Source organism: Zea mays, chromosome 7 (assembly GCF_902167145.1).
Source record: "Zea mays cultivar B73 chromosome 7, Zm-B73-REFERENCE-NAM-5.0, whole genome shotgun sequence".
NCBI classification, from domain to species: Eukaryota; Viridiplantae; Streptophyta; class Magnoliopsida; order Poales; family Poaceae; genus Zea; species Zea mays.
The window spans coordinates 150,185,426-150,204,471 of NC_050102.1; the positions used below are offsets into that span (position 1 = coordinate 150,185,426).

At 42.3% G+C, this 19,046-nt stretch overlaps 1 protein-coding gene and 1 pseudogene across 1 annotated transcript; both read right to left on the reverse strand.

Annotated features, from left to right (window-relative positions):
• Positions 1–292: 292 nt before the first annotated feature.
• Positions 293–2,316, reverse strand: LOC103634272 (adenylosuccinate lyase-like; annotated as a pseudogene).
• Positions 2,317–2,620: 304 nt separating this feature from the next.
• On the reverse strand, positions 2,621–18,660 carry LOC103633103 (uncharacterized). Its single transcript, XM_020541335.1, has 7 exons — positions 18,523–18,660; positions 18,341–18,443; positions 17,563–17,699; positions 17,409–17,490; positions 17,185–17,311; positions 16,945–17,099; positions 2,621–2,859 (listed from the first exon to the last, which is right to left on the reverse strand). Exons 1-7 carry the CDS (start codon positions 18,653–18,655, stop codon positions 2,808–2,810), a joined length of 789 nt encoding a protein of 262 aa, XP_020396924.1. The 5' UTR covers positions 18,656–18,660; the 3' UTR covers positions 2,621–2,807.
• Between the last annotated feature and the right edge of the window lie 386 nt (positions 18,661–19,046).

The following is a 19,046-nucleotide window of genomic DNA, read 5'->3' on the forward strand; positions in this document are numbered from 1 at the left end:
TCACACTTCAGTGCCTTTCATGAGTACTAGATCAGGAGGCGCACTTCGTGCGCCCTGCAGTAATCATGGTTATTATGAGACATATAATTTACGGTAACAATTAGACAAAGCAACAAATTATAACACTGGAAAATCAATGTGAAAGATTACATTACCATGAACGCAAGTATAGAACAGGACAGTACTGTCTCTCCTACCAAGTCAGTTATCCTCATCTGGTTTGAGTGGCGTGATCTTTTAGTCATAAGATAAAAATTAAGTATGCATCAACTATATTGAAAATACAAATATATTATCTGTAACCAACTATATCATCTGTAACGAGACAAAGGACAAGCTCTGGGTCACCTACCTGAACCTTGCTGATTCCACGCATGGTACCTTTGTAAGCCAATAGAGAATGACCTAATCCCATACCCAGGTTTCTCAAAACAGTCAAGTCTGTTAGGTCAAGCTGTCAATGATACAACACGGTGGTTCTTCAGTATAAGTACATACTAATGAGATGATAACTATAGTTGAAGATCCAATGTCGTATAGGTATCATGAATACAGGCACCAGGTTTTCATCCTGAGACCTCACGCTAGAAAAATTAAATTGAGGCATAAAATTGGATTAGCCACAATACCTGTAACCGGGATATTGGTAGTTTCATGCTTATACCAGATAATATAGAATTCACCTGACCTAAGTTGCCATCACTATTTTCAAAATCAATGGGGTTGATTTTATAAGGCATAGTGGAAGAACCAACTTCACCAGCCTTTGGTATCTGAAAAAAGAAAAGAATTTTGGAAGGTGCTGAAATTTAATAGGGAAGATAAAAACCAAAAGTCCAAAACCATCAATCTGTTTCCTTGCAGAACAAGTTTAATCCTCCCAAACTGTGGTGGCAACCGCTTTTACTTTACCTGCTTGAAGTAGCCTAATGATATATAGGACCACATGTCTCTATCAAAATCAGTCAACACATTGTTAAACTAGGTGAATAGGTTGAAGAGCTTTGATATGTAGTCATGAGGCTCGATCTATAGAAGGGATAGAACTACATCAGAACCAACAACATTGATGGTTATTTTCTTCATCCATGTTTCCTTGGAAATAGCTGAATGAGTTAATCAATCATTCAATTCTATTCTGTTCATTATGAAAACTTAGCAAATTACTATCACTCTAAATCACCTTGTTGCATCAAACAGAAAAACTTACAAAACATTAAGCCCCAATAAGTAATTATTTTATATCGTATGTCTCATATAGAAGCCCTTTGAGAGCTGTCTATGGAGAAGCTATGCATACCTTATTTTTCTTGTTATATAACAGCAATAAAACATTATGGTAAAAGGTGGTTTCATAAGTCATACCTGCCCATGAGTTCGAGCCAACATAGGGTAGCCTGAATTTTGTGTTGCCAAGGAACACATTGCTTTGCATAGATCGATCATGGCAGGGAACATAACTTTATTTACCGCCTCTTTCAAAGCCAATGCATGCGATAGATTGTTAATATCTTCAGAGGTACAACCAGAATGGAAGAATTCCGACACCTGGAAACAAGTTCAAGATACCACTGAGCTTAAAGTCTAACCAGGAATAATTATTCCTAGACACAGTCATCGCTGAAAGCAACCCCCTTAAACAATGCCAAAATCAGAGCAATCCCGCTCCAATCTTTTAGGTCTGGCAGCAGAGAGATTGGAGCTACGCCAGGCGTGAAAACGGTCTGAAACCGATAAACACTAAGACTATTTTTGTTTTTTTTTCTGGAAACGATATTGAAAATGATAACTCTAAAAACGAAAATGACATCAGTAAATTAGAAAAACTGGAAATTAAAGTTCAGTACTAAAAATACAGTGTTTACGGTCGAAACCTAAAATGCATTGAAAGCGACCCTCTTCATGATATGATATACATTTTGTATAATAAATGTAAAATAAATATTTGGAGCATTACTCAAGATGAGTTCATTACGTACCATGGTAAGTGTGACTATCATGATGCAATAGTACAATCAGAGGCTAGCTCAGCTGGACAACCGCGCAACTCTATTGGTAAATTTATCCACCATGACAATTAGCCAACCTACAACACATGAATAAAGGTAATCCAGGATGAGTTCATTACGTACCAAGGTAAGTGTGACTATCATGATGCAATAGTACAATTAGAGGCTAGCTCAGCTGGACAACCGCGCAACTGTATTGGTAAATTTATCCACCATGATAATATAGCCAACCTACAACACATGAATAAAGGTAATCTGAAATTCAAGGATAGGCTACATGATATACCTTAGTATCTTTCTCACTCATCATCCAGAACTGGACTGTCTTCGTTCTTCAATGGAACATAGGAGCTGCTCCGGCACCTATTTCCTGTACTATAAGACAAAGAGATGGCTGATAGTAGCACATAATAGATGGATGGTAGTAGCACAGAACAACCAATAGACTATATAGGCATACTTTACATAGGAACGACAAATAGATGGCTGGCAGTAGCACAGAACGACAAAGAGAAATAGTAGAAGTACCAAGGGAAGCAATGTTTCTGGTTTGTTCAGGCCTAGACTATATAGGCATGCTTTACACATCACGAGTATGGTCCTCGCAGCATTACACACATAGCATAGCTATGACCAAGCAAGAAAAGACATCTCTTGCAGTCAAGCACACAGCATAGCGCTGCCCATATCTTACAAGCATAAAACCATACGCCCTACACAGCAGGGGGAAGTTCTAACAGCAACCTAGATGAACTGGGATAGTTCCCAAAAGCGATCCTCAGTTCCCAAAAGCGATCCTCAGTTCCCAAAAGTGGGCCTCCATAGCCGGTGCTGCTCGTGTCCAAAAGCACTGCAACCAAAAAATGGTAGCAATCAATTAACAAGTTTTGGCAAGCGTTGCAATCTCAAATATAATGTCTAAGTTTTTTTCCCGCACATCTCGACGGAAGATGCTATGAGGCAAACCATTCGAAATCATTTGACTATCGATTTTTTGACTTGCTGATGTTTTAGCCTATTGACCTCTTTTCTGAAAACTCGCTAATTTCTAATTTGACCCGTATTGGTAGAAGGTTACACCATTTTCTCTTTTGTTTATATATTAGTTTAATGAACCGCATATGGACCTATTGTTAGTTTTAGAATGCTTATTTGAGATATCTGATGACCTGTGAGATTGCTTTGAATGTTGTTCCTGTACATCACAGTGTCGTAGCCAGCAAAAAGTAGTTATTGCAGTGCCATATTTAGACGTGGGTCGAAGAGCTATACAAAGTGGTTACTTCCTGTTGTTTGATTCTATTTATTAACTTGCAGCGAGATGTTCAACGAATGGACTCTGGAACTGAAAGCCATGGCTGATAGGATCATTAACATGAGGCAACAACTATTTGACGCGTTGAAATCCAGAGGTACTTGTTTCTGTCAACCGATGTTTTTCTACAAAATATGATTAAATGTTGTTTGCAAAGTAACTTAAGCCTTTGTCCATTACCATTTCTTTCATGGTCTTGTATTGCAACTCTTGGTGCAAATGTTTTTCTTTTGTCCTGGAATAATGTAGCTGCTTAAGGCAAGCTATGTAGCTACTGCTGCATCCAAGATCTCTTGGAGTCTTGGGTTATGAGCAACTATTGTAGAAAATAAGAGTACTCTCTTTTTACCTTCTCAGTTGATTTATCAAGAAATTGCATCTGACCTTAAAATAGTTATCAATCTGTGTGACTTCTTTGGGGGAGCACTATTAATCTGTGCTTGGAATGTTTCTGTTGTTTATCTGAATTGAAAGGCTGTAATGTCACATTCTTTTTGCACCAGAAAAGAAATTATGATTATCGAGTCTCAATGTATTGTTCCTTTCTTTGGTCTTTCGTTTTGGATTTTGGGTTATAGCACGATGGTACTCAGTCTCCCTAGTAAAGTGCAGGAACCCCTGGAGATTGGAGCCATATCATTAAGCAAATTGGGGTTTAGGGTTGGCTAGCACCAACTGTCCTATACTACATGCAATTGGAACACTTGGAAGCATATATCTCATAAAGTTGTAGGGGAGAATTGGACATACCATTACTCAGCATCAACGTCTGCGGAACCAGCAGCATCGTCATCTCCTGTGCTATCATCTCTAAAAAGTTTCTTGGCAACCTTCTTGGAAGGCGATGTGCGAGACCTATGTAAAGTTTGGTCCCATGGCATGCATGCAAAAGTGATGACATGATATGGGAATAACAGGGTAGGTAGATTGTTTGGTATGAAGCTAACCTTTTTCCAGTAACACTTTTATGAGTCTTGTTTGTAGACCCATCTAGCACACTGTAAGCAGCTCCTGATGGTGTCTGCACATTAGGCGGAGAAGTGATTGAAAGGGAATTAGGCTTACACCTAGTTCCTAAATAGTTTTGGTGGTTGAATCGCCCAACACAAACAATTGGACTAACTAGTTTGCTCTAGATTATATGTTCTACAGGTGCCAAAAGTTCATCTATAACTATACTAAATCGACTGTCCGGAATACCATAGATTATTCCGGACAGGAGAAGCTTTTTGGAAAAACAGGCCAAGCGCGGACCGTCCGGGCCCTTGCGGCGGACCGTCCGCAACACCAGAATGACTCTCGGACAGAACCAATGCAAAAATACAAGTTTCCACTAACGGCCTGTCCGGAGGAAAAGCAAAGACCGTCCGAGCCCTCGTGCGGACCGTCCGGCCTCAGGCGCGGACCGTCCGGTCGGTAAGAAACCGAAAAACCCGAAGGTAACGGGTTCGGAGAAATGAATTATAGGGGGCCTCGCGGACCGTCCGGGGTGCACGACCGGACCGTCCGCGACTGGCTCTGTCTGACATCTGACGACGCATTAAATGCAATATAGCCGTTGATATAGCCGTTACTGCTGACCGTTGCATTTTCAGCCGTTGATCTACAGGGGCGGACCGTCCGGACCTGGCTCGCGGACCGTCCGCGCTCGGCAGAATGGCCCAACGGCTAGGAAGTGGTTGGTGGCTATAAATACAACCCCAACCACCTCCATTCACTACATCCAAGCATTCCAACCTTCAACATTCAATACAAGAGCTAGCAATTCATTCTAAGACACATTCAAAGCCTCCATCTCTCCAAGTTTCACATTTGAGAAAAGAGATCATTAGTGATTAGTGACTTGAGAGAGAAAGTGATTCGTGTGTTATTTGTCGCTCTTGTCGCTTGGCTTTTTGCAATCGTGCTTTCTTTCAATCTTTCATTGCGATCAAACTCACTTGTAATTGAGGCAAGAGACACCAATCTTGTGGTGGTCCTTGTGGGAACTTTGTGTTCCAAGTATTTGAGAAGAAAAAGCTCACTCGGTCCGAGGGACCGTTTTGAGAGAGGGAAAGGGTTGAAAGAGACCCGGCCTTTGTGGCCTCCTCAACGGGGAGTAGGTTTGCGAGAACCGAACCTCGGTAAAACAAATCCGCGTGTCACACTTCTTATTTGCTTGCGATTTGTTTTTCACCCTCTCTCGCGGACTCGATCATATTTCTAACGCTAACCCGGCTTGTAGTTGTGATTAACTTTGTAAATTTCAGTTTCGCCCTATTCACCCCCCCTCTAGGCGACTATCAATTGGTATCAGAGCCCGGTGCTTCATTAGAGCCTAACCGCTCGAAGTGATGTCGGGAGATCACGCCAAGAAGGAGATGGAGACCGGCGAAAAGCCCACTACAAGCCACGGGAGCACTTCATCGGAAGAGTCCCGCACCAAGAGGAGGGAGAAGAAGAAGAGCTCCTCCAACAAAGGGAAGGAGAAGAAATCTTCTTCTCACCACAAAGAGAAGAAGGAAAAGTCTTCTTCCCACAAGCCGCATCGGAGTGAGGACAAGCCAAAGAGGATGAGGAAAGTGGTCTACTACGAGACCGACACTTCATCAACATCGACCTCCGGCTCCGATGCGCCCTCCGTAACTTCTAAACGCCAAGAGCGTAATAAGTTTAGTAAGATTCCCCTACACTACTCTCGTACATCTAGACATACTCCATTACTTTCCGTTCCATTAGGCAAACCGCCAACTTTTGACGGTGAAGATTATGCTAGGTGGAGTGATTTAATGAAATTTCATCTAACCTCACTCCACAAAAGTATATGGAATGTTGTTGAGTTTGGAGCACAGGTACCATCCATAGGGGATAAAGATTATGACGAGGATGAGGTGGGCCAAATCGAGCACTTCAACTCTCAAGCGACAACAATACTCCTCGCCTCCCTGAGTAGAGAGGAGTATAACAAAGTTCAAGGGTTGAAGAGCGCCAAGGAGGTTTGGGATGTGCTCAAAACCGCGCACGAGGGAGACGAACTCACCAAGATCACCAAGCGGGAAACGATCGAGGGGGAGCTCGGTCGGTTCCGGCTTCGCAAAGGGGAGGAGCCACAACACATGTACAACCGGCTCAAGACCTTGGTGAACCAAGTGCGCAACCTCGGGAGCGTAAAGTGGGACGACCACGAAATGGTTAAGGTTATTCTAAGATCTCTTATTTTCCTTAACCCTACTCAAGTTCAATTAATTCGTGGTAATCCAAGATATACTAAAATGACCCCCGAGGAAGTAATCGGGCATTTTGTAAGTTTTGAGTGCATGATCGAAGGCTCGAGGAAGATCAACGAGCTTGATGATCCATCTACATCCGAAGCTCAACTCGTCGCATTCAAGGCGACAGAAGAAAAGAAGGAGGAGTCTACACCAAGTAGACAACCAATAGACGCCTCCAAGCTCGACAATGAGGAAATGACGCTCGTCATCAAGAGCTTCCGCCAAATCCTCAAGCAAAGGAGGGGGAAAGACTACAAGTCCCGCTCCAAGAAAGTTTGCTACAAGTGTGGTAAGCCCGGTCATTTCATTGCTAAATGTCCATTATCAAGTGATAGTGACAGGGGCGACGACAAGAAAGGGAGAAGAAAGGAGAAAAAGAGATACTACAAGAAGAAGGGAGGCGATGCCCATGTTTGTCGGGAGTGGGACTCCGACGAAAGCTCAAGCGACTCCTCCGACGACGAGGACGCCGCCAACATCGCCGTCACCAAGGGACTTCTCTTCCCCAACGTCGGCCACAAGTGCCTCATGGCAAAGGACGGCAAAAGGAAGAAGGTAAAATCAAGATCCTCCACTAAATATGAAACCTCTAGTGATGAAAATGCTAGTGATGAGGAGGATAACTTACGTACTCTTTTTGCCAATCTTAACATGGAACAAAAGGAAAAATTAAATGAATTAATTAGTGTTATTCATGAAAAGGATGACCTTTTGGATTCCCAAGAGGATTGTCTAATTAAAGAAAACAAGAAACATGTTAAGGTTAAAAATGCTTATGCTCTGGAAATGGAAAAATGTGAAAAATTATCTAGTGAGCTAAGCACTTGCCGTGAGATGATTGACAACCTTAGATATGAAAATGCTAGTTTAAATGCTAAGGTTGATTCACATGTTTGTAATGTTTCAATTCCCAATCCTAGAAATAATAATGATGATTTGCTTGCTAGGATTGAAGAATTGAACATTTCTCTTGCTAGCCTTAGAGTAGAAAATGAAAATTTAATTGCTAAGGCTAAAGAACTAGATGTTTGCAATGTTACAATTTCCGATCTTAGAGATAACAATGATATCTTGCGTGCTAAGATCGTTGAACTTAATTCATGCAAACCCTCTACATCTAGTGTTGAACATGTTTCTATTTGTACTAGATGTAGAGATGTTGATATTAATGCTATTCATGATCACATGGCTTTAATTAAACAACAAAATGATCATATAGCAATATTAGATGCTAAAATTGCCGAGCATAACTTAGAGAATGAAAAATTTAAATTTGCTAGAAGTATGCTCTATAATGGGAGACGCCCTGGCATTAAGGAGGGCATCGGCTTCCAAAGGGGAGACAATGTCAAACTTAGTGCCCCTCCTAAAAGATTGTCTAATTTTGTAAAGGGCAAGGCTCCCATGCCTCAGGATAACGAGGGTTATATTTTGTACCCTGCTGGTTATCCCGAGAGCAAGATTAGGAGAATTCACTCTAGGAAGTCTCACTCTGGCACAAATCATGCTTTTATGTATAAGGGTGAGACATCTAGCTCTAGGCAACCAACCCGTGCTAAGTTGCCTAAGAAGAAAACTCCTAGTGCATCAAATGATCATAGCATTTCATTTAAAACTTTTGATGCATCTTATGTTTTAACTAGCAAATCCGGCAAAGTAGTTGCCAAATATGTTGGGGGCAAGCACAAGGGGTCAAAGACTTGTGTTTGGGTACCCAAAGTTCTTGTGTCTAATGCCAAAGGACCCAAAACCATTTGGGTACCTAAAGTCAAGAACTAAACTTGTTTTGTAGGTTTATGCATCCGGGGGCTCAAGTTGGATACTCGACAGCGGGTGCACAAACCACATGACAGGGGAGAAAAAGATGTTCTCCTCATATGAGAAAAACCAAGATCCCCAAAGAGCAATCACATTCGGGGATGGAAATCAAGGTTTGGTCAAAGGTCTTGGTAAAATAGCTATATCCCCTGACCATTCCATTTCCAATGTTTTTCTTGTTGATTCATTAGATTACAATTTGCTTTCTGTATCTCAATTATGCAAAATGGGCTACAACTGTCTATTTACTGATATAGGTGTCACTGTCTTTAGAAGAAGTGATGATTCAATAGCATTTAAGGGTGTGTTAGAGGGTCAGCTATACTTAGTAGATTTTGATAGAGCTGAACTCGACACATGCTTAATTGCTAAGACTAACATGGGTTGGCTCTGGCATCGCCGACTAGCCCATGTTGGGATGAAGAATCTTCATAAGATTCTAAAGGGAGAACACATTTTAGGATTAACAAATGTTCATTTTGAGAAAGACAGGATTTGTAGCGCATGCCAGGCAGGAAAGCAAGTTGGAGCTCATCATCCACACAAAAACATCATGACGACCGACAGGCCACTTGAACTCCTACACATGGACCTTTTCGGCCCGATTGCTTACATAAGCATCGGCGGGAGTAAGTACTGTCTAGTTATTGTGGATGATTATTCTCGCTTCACTTGGGTATTCTTTTTGCAGGAAAAATCTCAAACTCAAGAGACCTTAAAGGGATTCTTGAGACGGGCTCAAAATGAGTTCGGCTTAAGGATCAAGAAAATAAGAAGCGATAACGGAACGGAGTTCAAGAACTCTCAAATTGAAAGCTTCCTTGAGGAGGAGGGCATCAAGCATGAGTTCTCTTCTCCCTACACGCCACAACAAAATGGTGTAGTGGAGAGGAAGAATCGAACTCTACTGGACATGACAAGAACCATGCTTGATGAATACAAGACTTCGGATCGGTTTTGGGCGGAGGCGGTCAACACCGCCTGCTACACCATCAACCGGTTGTATCTACACCGAATCCTCAAGAAAACATCATACGAACTCCTAACCGGTAAAAAGCCCAATATTTCATATTTTAGAGTCTTTGGTAGCAAATGTTTTATTCTTGTTAAGAGAGGTAGAAAATCTAAATTTGCTCCTAAGACTGTAGAAGGCTTTTTACTAGGATATGATTCAAACACAAGGGCATATAGAGTCTTTAACAAGTCCACGGGACAAGTTGAAGTTTCTTGTGACGTTGTGTTTGATGAGACTAACGGCTCTCAAGTAGAGCAAGCTGATCTTGATGAGATAGGTGAAGAACAGGCTCCATGCATCGCGCTAAGGAATATGTCCATTGGGGATGTGTGTCCTAAGGAATCCGAAGAGCCTCCAAATGCACAAGATCAACCATCCTCCTCCATGCAAGCATCTCCACCGACTCAAAATGAGGATGAAGCTCAAGTTGATGAAGTAGAAGATCAAGCAAATGAGCCATCTCAAGATAACGGCAATGATCAAGGGGGAGATGCAAATAATCAAGACAAGGAGGATGAAGAACCAAGGCCGCCACACCCAAGAGTCCACCAAGCAATCCAACGAGATCACCCCGTCGACACCATCCTCGGCGACATTCATAAGGGGGTAACCACTAGATCCCGTGTTGCACATTTTTGTGAACATTACTCGTTTGTTTCCTCTATTGAGCCACACAGGGTAGAGGAAGCACTACAAGATTCGGATTGGGTGGTGGCGATGCAAGAAGAGCTCAACAACTTCACTAGGAATGAGGTATGGCATTTAGTTCCACGTCCTAATCAAAATGTTGTAGGAACCAAATGGGTCTTCCGCAACAAGCAAGATGAGCATGGTGTGGTGACAAGGAACAAAGCTCGACTTGTGGCCAAGGGATACTCCCAAGTCGAAGGTTTGGATTTCGGTGAAACCTATGCACCCGTAGCTAGGCTTGAGTCAATTCGCATATTATTAGCCTATGCTACTTACCATGGCTTTAAGCTTTATCAAATGGATGTGAAAAGTGCCTTCCTCAATGGACCAATCAAGGAAGAGGTCTATGTTGAGCAACCTCCCGGCTTTGAAGACAGTGAGTATCCTAACCATGTCTATAAGCTCTCTAAGGCGCTTTATGGGCTCAAGCAAGCCCCAAGAGCATGGTATGAATGCCTTAGGGATTTCCTTGTTGCTAATGGCTTCAAAGTCGGAAAGGCCGATCCTACTCTATTCACTAAAACTCTGGAAAATGACTTGTTTGTATGCCAAATTTATGTTGATGATATTATATTTGGGTCTACTAACGAGTCTACATGTGAAAAATTTAGTAGGATCATGACACAAAATTCGAGATGTCTATGATGGGGGAGTTGAAGTATTTCCTAGGATTTCAAGTTAAGCAACTCCAAGAGGGCACCTTCCTAAGCCAAACCAAGTACACTCAAGATATTCTAAACAAGTTTGGAATGAAGGATGCCAAACCCATCAAGACACCCATGGGAACTAATGGGCATCTCGACCTCGACACGGGAGGTAAGTCCGTGGATCAAAAGGTATACCGGTCGATGATTGGTTCATTACTCTATCTATGTGCATCTCGACCGGACATTATGCTTTCCGTTTGCATGTGTGCAAGATTCCAATCCGACCCTAAGGAATCCCACCTTACGGCCGTAAAACGAATCTTGAGATATTTGGCTTATACTCCTAAGTTTGGGCTTTGGTACCCTCGGGGATCCACATTTGATTTGATTGGTTATTCGGATGCCGATTGGGCGGGGTGCAAAATCAACAGGAAGAGCACATCGGGGACTTGCCAGTTCTTGGGAAGATCCTTGGTGTCTTGGGCTTCAAAGAAGCAAAATTCGGTCGCTCTTTCCACCGCCGAAGCCGAGTACATTGCCGCAGGCCATTGTTGTGCGCAATTACTTTGGATGAGGCAAACCCTGCGGGACTACGGTTACAAATTAACCAAAGTCCCTTTGCTATGTGATAATGAGAGTGCAATCAAAATGGCCGACAATCCCGTCGAACATAGCCGCACTAAGCACATAGCCATTCGGTATCATTTTCTTAGGGATCACCAACAAAAGGGAGATATCGAGATTTCTTATATTAACACTAAAGATCAATTAGCCGATATCTTTACCAAGCCTCTTGATGAACAAACTTTTACCAAACTTAGGCATGAGCTCAATATTCTTGATTCACGCAATTTCTTTTGCTAGATTGCACACATAAGCTCATTTATATACCTTTGATCATATCTCTTTTATATGCTATGACTAATGTGTTTTCAAGTCTACCTCAAACCAAGTCATAGGTATATTGAAAGGAAATTGGAGTCTTCGGCAAAGACAAAGGCTTCCACTTCGTAACTCTTGTTTCGCCGTCGCTCCAAGCCACTCTCCATCTTTGGAGAGAGAGCAAAAGGACTTCACCTTTGGTATAATCTTAACTTGTTTATTTATGACCAAAGGGGAAGAAAGTACTTAGAGGGCTCTAATGATTCCGTTTTTGGCGATTCATGCCAAAGGGGGAGAAAGTATCAGAGCCCAAAGCAAAAGGACCGCACCACCACTAATTTCAAAAACTTCGTGCCTTCAAAGAAATTTTATCATTTGGTATCCTATTGTGTTAAAAAGGGGAGAAAATAGTATTTCAAAATTGATATATCAAAACCCTCTTGAACACTAAGAGGAGGATCTCATTTAGGGGGCGTTTTGTTTAGTCAAAGGAGAAGCATTTGAAACAGGGGGAGAAAATTTCAAATATGCTTTGCAAAATCTTATTCATTTATCTTTGACTATTTGCAAAAGATCTTTGAAAAGGATTTACAAAATAGTTTACAAAAACAAAACATGTGGTGCAAGCGTGGTCCAAAATGTTATATAAGAAAGAAACATTTCATGCATATCTTGTAAGTATTTATATTGGCTCAACTTCAAGCAACCTTTGCACTTACATTATGCAAACTAGTTCAATTATGCACTTTTATATTTGCTTTGGTTTGTGTTGGCATCAATCACCAAAAAGGGGGAGATTGAAAGGGAATTAGGCTTACACCTAGTTCCTAAATAGTTTTGGTGGTTGAATCGCCCAACACAAACAATTGGACTAACTAGTTTGCTCTAAATTATATGTTCTACAGGTGCCAAAAGTTCATCTATAACTATACTAAATCGACTGTCCGGAATACCATAGATTATTCCGGACAGGAGAAGCTTTTTGGAAAAACAGGCCAAGCGCGGACCGTCCGGGCCCTTGCGGCGGACCGTCCGCAACACCAGAATGACTCTCGGACAGAACCAATGCAAAAATACAAGTTTCCACTACGGACTGTCCGGAGGAAAAGCAAAGACCGTCCGAGCCCTCGCGCGGACCGTCCGGTCGGTAAGAAACCGAAAAACCCGAAGGTAACGGGTTCGGAGAAATGAATTATAGGGGGCCTCGCGGACCGTCCGGGGTGCACGACCGGACCGTCCGCGACTGGCTCTGTCTGACATCTGACGACACATTAAATGCAATATAGCCGTTGATATAACCGTTACTGCTGACCGTTGCATTTTCAGCCGTTGATCTACAGGGGCGGACCGTCCGGACCTGGCTCGCGGACCGTCCGCGCTCGGCAGAATGGCCCAACGGCTAGGAAGTGGTTGGTGGCTATAAATACAACCCCAACCACCTCCATTCACTACATCCAAGCATTCCAACCTTCAACATTCAATACAAGAGCTAGCAATTCATTCTAAGACACATTCAAAGCCTCCATCTCTCCAAGTTTCACATTTGAGAAAAGAGATCATTAGTGATTAGTGATTTGAGAGAGAAAGTGATTCGTGTGTTATTTGTCGCTCTTGTCGCTTGGCTTTTTGCAATCGTGCTTTCTTTCAATCTTTCATTGCGATCAAACTCACTTGTAATTGAGGCAAGAGACACCAATCTTGTGGTGGTCCTTGTGGGAACTTTGTGTTCCAAGTATTTGAGAAGAAAAAGCTCACTCGGTCCGAGGGACCGTTTTGAGAGAGGGAAAGGGTTGAAAGAGACCCGGCCTTTGTGGCCTCCTCAACGGGGAGTAGGTTTGCGAGAACCGAACCTCGGTAAAACAAATCCGCGTGTCACACTTCTTATTTGCTTGCAATTTGTTTTTCACCCTCTCTCGCGGACTCGATCATATTTCTAACGCTAACCCGGCTTGTAGTTGTGATTAACTTTGTAAATTTCAGTTTCGCCCTATTCACCCCCCCTCTAGGCGACTATCAGTGATAATCTCTGTTCCTAGCAGTAGATTGGCTCCCTGATGTGGGGCTGTCTGTAAATCACACTGCAATGAAAAGACATGTCTAAGGCTTGTTTCTTACTGTATATGGAAGGAGAACATTGCTCTATACTGTAAGTAGCTATTTTTCCCCAATTAGTACAATAGCGAACCTTGGCGCTAGACGAAACTTTGTGACTCTCTGGTGTCAGCGACGGCTCGCGGATGAAGGCAGCCCCCTTGTTTTGTGCGACACCTGATCCTTGTCCTGCTGCGGAGTTAGCAGGCAGACAAAAAAATAGGTTAGAGCCATAAGAGTTGCAGTTGATGGGGAGAGGGCGCAGTGAAAAGACCTGCACTCAAAAATAAACATACTCAGTCAGAAGGGGGGAATGCTTGTTCTGTAGATGGAAAAAATGACTCTAAACTGTAATACTATGGCTTGTCCCAGTGTAATACTGCCGAGTCTTTAATATGGGCGGAACATATTCTGAAAATCTACCCGAGCTATAATGCTGTGGTTGCTTCAAGTAATTTTCCGAGATAGACACCAGTTCTGTGCGCAGTATGTGCGCAGCATGTGGTGTTCTCGACAAATGATGCATAGTAACCTCTTTTTAGCATATGTTCTGCTGAGTTCGCGGTGTAGTTTGTGCAGCATCTGAGCAGTGTATAAGTTTAGTCCTTTTTCCATATGCATAAATCATTACTCAGTTTGACCAGGTTAGTTTCAATCAGCGTAGTTTCAGGATTTTTTTTGTATTTTTTATAAAGCTGCCTATTTTCAGTTGAGCACAGTGCCAGTTTGTGTATATCTGGCAGACTCTGCAGTCTGTGTCGTTTCTGCCTTAGGTGACCCGTCATATACAGGTAGAACGGAATGGAAATAAACAAGCAGATAAAACAAAGCATTAGTTTCATTCCTAATTTGGCACAAACTAACGTACATAGCTCGACTAAACAGGTACGATAAGCTTTACCTTGCGAAAGTATGGTCGACGATGGCTGTGAGGACGATGTAGCTGGAAGTATGTTGCCACCATCAATTTCCGCGTTTATAGCATTCACTTGGAAGGAAACAGTGCTATAAATAATTGTGCTTTCGGTGAAGCTAACATTCCACTCGAAAGACTTTTCCAGTAGATTTGTAATTTCTCTTGGAATGAAACCAGGTGGATTAGTCGAGATGAGGGCGTCCACATTTTTTTTAATGAGGCGCTGCGCCATTCGTCCAAAGAAGATAAACTCGGCGGTGTCAGTATCGTCTTCAGCGGTGAGGGATATTTTGTACCTGCACAGAGTGGTTTGATTGTTGGACATCACAAATCATGAAATTTGTAGACGGTGAAACCCTTAGTTCAATTTACTTCTAAATACTGCAGTAGACACTAAAGGTCTCCTTTAGTAGCCATGAAACCGAAGTTTCTCAGTGATGTAAATGGACATTGATGAAACTATGATGTGTCGCTAACAATCTCTTTTCTAATGCAGATCTGAATTAAACTGCAAGATATCAGGGCAGATGGACATGTCTCGAATGGAGACGTTGTATCATGCTGACAAGGAGAAGATCGAAGCACTTATCCTGGAGCTAGCTGGTCGTGTGGCTTCATCATCTAATCAGCAAATCAGGAAACTCCAGTGGAGGTGTAAGGTCTCCCATCAAATCTCCAGTCAACTCACCAACACAAAAGGGTGCTGCAATCACACCGTTGTTGTGCAAAACAAACAATTTGCCACTGATTCTCACCCAAGAGGACCAGGATATGCTAAGGGGTGTTAAGTACAGGAAATTTGTTCCAGGAATAAGCAAAAGCCAAGAGTTTGACACAAAGTCAAGTCACAGCAAAAAGAGCAGTTTGAGCAAGAGCAGCGGCCACTCTCGGGCCAGCGGCAGCAGAAAAGACTTGTTCCCAGCACTAAACTTCACTAAAGGTAAGATACTCTAACTGCAAAAGCCACATACTGGACAATCTCCATCATAGCAACTCTTGTGGTGATTTTTACATCTTTTTTATTATTTACTTGCAAACTGCAATATGCAACTGAAAGAGGTAAAGTTGGTCTGCGTCTATCATGTTCAGTGTGTTTAGTTTGGAACGCCCCTTTAGAGATTTCACTGTTTCAAACAAATTCCTGTTGGGTATGGTTTGGGTCGGCTCGGGTTCATCTGTGATGCAGGGAGACCAAAACAAAAAAATTCTTCTCTTTCAGGCGTAAAGAGTATTTTAATGAGGCCCCTGACACCCAGCTAACAGGTACAATTTGACAGCGCCTCCCCCCCAAAAGTGACTTTTGTTGTGTTCTATAGGCTAGAGCTAATAATACAAAGTTGTGATGTCCCACAACAAATTTCCCCTAAGGGAATATCTAGGCCTTTTGCTCAAGCAAACTGCTGAGAGAGCAACTAAAATAAAAGATATGTGGGTAGAGAAAGCTAAAATTAAACCACCTAGTCTCATGGAAATAGTATAAGTCGGGTAGCATGAATGCATTTATCAGAAATGATCTTGTGCAGGACAAAATTTTCAAGCTAATCATTCTTAAGTACTTATCCTTATATATTTGCTTTTCAGTGTGCGGACATCCATATCGATGCAGTTCTTTCCACGCTTCTTGTTGCTGTTTTTTTGGTTTTCCAGATCTACTTCTGTGAGGCAAAAACTGTTTCTTTCAGTATCCTGTAAGAACCTAAAAACTGTGAGGCACAGGAACCTACCTGCCAAATCCTGTAAGAACCTAATATTTCTTTCAGTATCTTGTATCATAGAGAGGCTGTTAGTAATAATATACCATGGACAAAAACTAAACAACGACCCTTTATTGTATTACAGCATTGCAATTTTAATATGTGGTTAGCTGAGAAAATCAACACTATCAATACTTATATCATCCGTGTATCAAACTTCTTTTTTTTGACTGAACTATTGATTAACTAACGACACATTTGTGGCGCTTTATGACTTATGCTTTACCAGGCTTCTCATATTTGGCTTTCTCTGCTACGGCAGCATTCATGCAGCACCTGATTTTATATTTTTGGAACCATTTTGAGGTAAGTTAGTGTCTCATTTATGTGTGTTTTGCATTTCTTTATCTAATGCTTGTTGCTCCCTCCGGCGCAAAACAGTGACCTTATAGGTCTTAGCATGGGAATTTTTAAGGAGCGAAAAAGGTTTGGTGCGCAGGGGAAAAAAGCAGAGAGATAGGTAACAGTGTTTTAAGGCCTCGCCTAGGTGACGCCTAGGCGTCCAGGTGATCTAGCAGGACCCTAACAAAAACGGGAGAAACGTATAAGAGCTGACCTTGGGGTAGGCGATCCTATGTTGTCACAGGAATTATTGGTGCACTTGTATGTGTCACCATGCGGTTTGGTTGTCCTAAGGCATTTTTTGCATGCGTTGTACCACCATGAGCTATCAATCTTGAGCACCTTTACGATGACAAGCCATTCCTTCTTCTGTAAACAATGTAATCGAAGTAAACAGTGTCAACCTGTGATAAACCTTAGGACTGCAAGATTTAGCCGAGCAGAGGGACCTCACCTTATTTTCAAAAGGATGGAGGTACTTAATATCCTTGAGCTTCTTATGTTCAGGAACTGCAATTACTGTACTCTCAGCAGCTGCTTTGCCCTGATCCCAAATGACAGGGAGGTGTTTGGTTTCAGCACTGTTTAGGCACGCCAGTTTAGGAATGACAGTAATCAGATTTGGTGAGGAAGACAACTGAAAATTGTATGTCTGAAAACCCAGAATGAGTAAGTTACCTAGCTCTGAGAGCGTTTACTTTCGGGACCGGTGTATTTATGTACCACTTGCATGATGATCCTCCCGATAAAGACACATTATCTAAAATACAATGGAACCTTTCATATGCTCATGCGTATTAGCAGCGCAACCAAAGGGATGTAGTTGACTTACCAGCGTAGCTTCTCACGAGAGTGCCAACAAATATTATGATCTGTGGTGAGGATTCACTGTCCCTGTGGACCTGTTCAGCTGGGAAAGCCGTGGCCCGCTCGCCCCAAAGCACAACATCAACGGTTGGCCCGGTATCCCTGTCGGAGTGAAGAACAGCGAGTTTACAAATAAATTGATCATTGTATCGTGTTAGGTGTGGACATCACAAAGTAACAAAAGTCATGAACTGTGCGTCTAGAGCTTCAAAATAGCTGCTTGTTTAAATGGTCAATGGTAGCTGAAGCTGTTTAGTAATCTTCTATATGAGCACACAACGTGTATGGTATGCCCATGTAGTAAAGGAAACTTTGGCTGAGCAGGAAAAATGATCTCTTCTAAGGTACATTGCAATGAAGTATGGTCAAGTGAAGACATAGGTAGTTTAGAACCAGTTTTCCTCTGCAAGGAAGATGGCATTTTTATTTCCCGCTATGGGCAACTTGTCTGTAGCATATCCCCTGCATGATCTGTGGACATAGTGTCTGCTGAGTTTTTGGACGCAAATTGACCTCCCACATGATGTAATGGCGTTCTTACTGTCTCGGTGCATTTACCCTTCATCTATTCACTTGAGCATATGGACAACTTTGCTAGTGTGGAGAACGAGAAGTGTTAATCTGTGGTCTAGGTTGAGGTTGTTCACGGGTTCATTGCTATGTTGTTGCAAACAAAATCAGACTACATATACGTATGTGGCACCCAAAAGGAATGTGCAGTAGGATAGGAATGCACAGGGTACCTTGCATTGCTTATAGTGACTGTTCTCTTCATAACCTCAGCCTGTCGTCCCCTTGTGCGTAGTGATGAAACACGGGAGATCACGCTGACAACACCGAGCACATCTACCATAGAGATGGCGAGGGCATTAGCACTGTATTCATGTCACCTATAACATGTAAACTACTATGCGTAGAAGGTTACCAGTGAAATATTCTTTGTAGTCCACGCGCGGTTGGAGCTGGTCTATGGGAGTGAGGTTATATGTGCAAACCGGAAAAGCAGGGGGGATCTGGAGGACAACCTCAACCGTAGTCCACTTTGTAAAGCTGATCATGTTGCAGTTTTCCACCGGTTTGTAGAATCTGTTAGCTTTCCTGACTAAGAAATACTTCAAGTTGTATATCCCTCCCTCATCGAGCAGCGCACTGAACTGTTGGCACAAAGGAGGATAGATCTGGGCATGTATGTTGTTTCCCTAACAAAAGGAGGTAACATTTTAAGCAACATGCACGAATTGCATAGAACACTATACAGAAGGACTGCATAGGACATCGTATAGCATGTTGGCTAAGCTGGTGGTTACTATGCATGCACAAGTATTAGACCAGTATAAAGATGGATCTACCTCTTCATCAAGCAAAACAAGATCAGTATGCAAGAGCCTACTGTCATCCTGAGGATCAAGGAATTCCCAAAGCCTAGAGACACGCAAACACAAGGTGCGA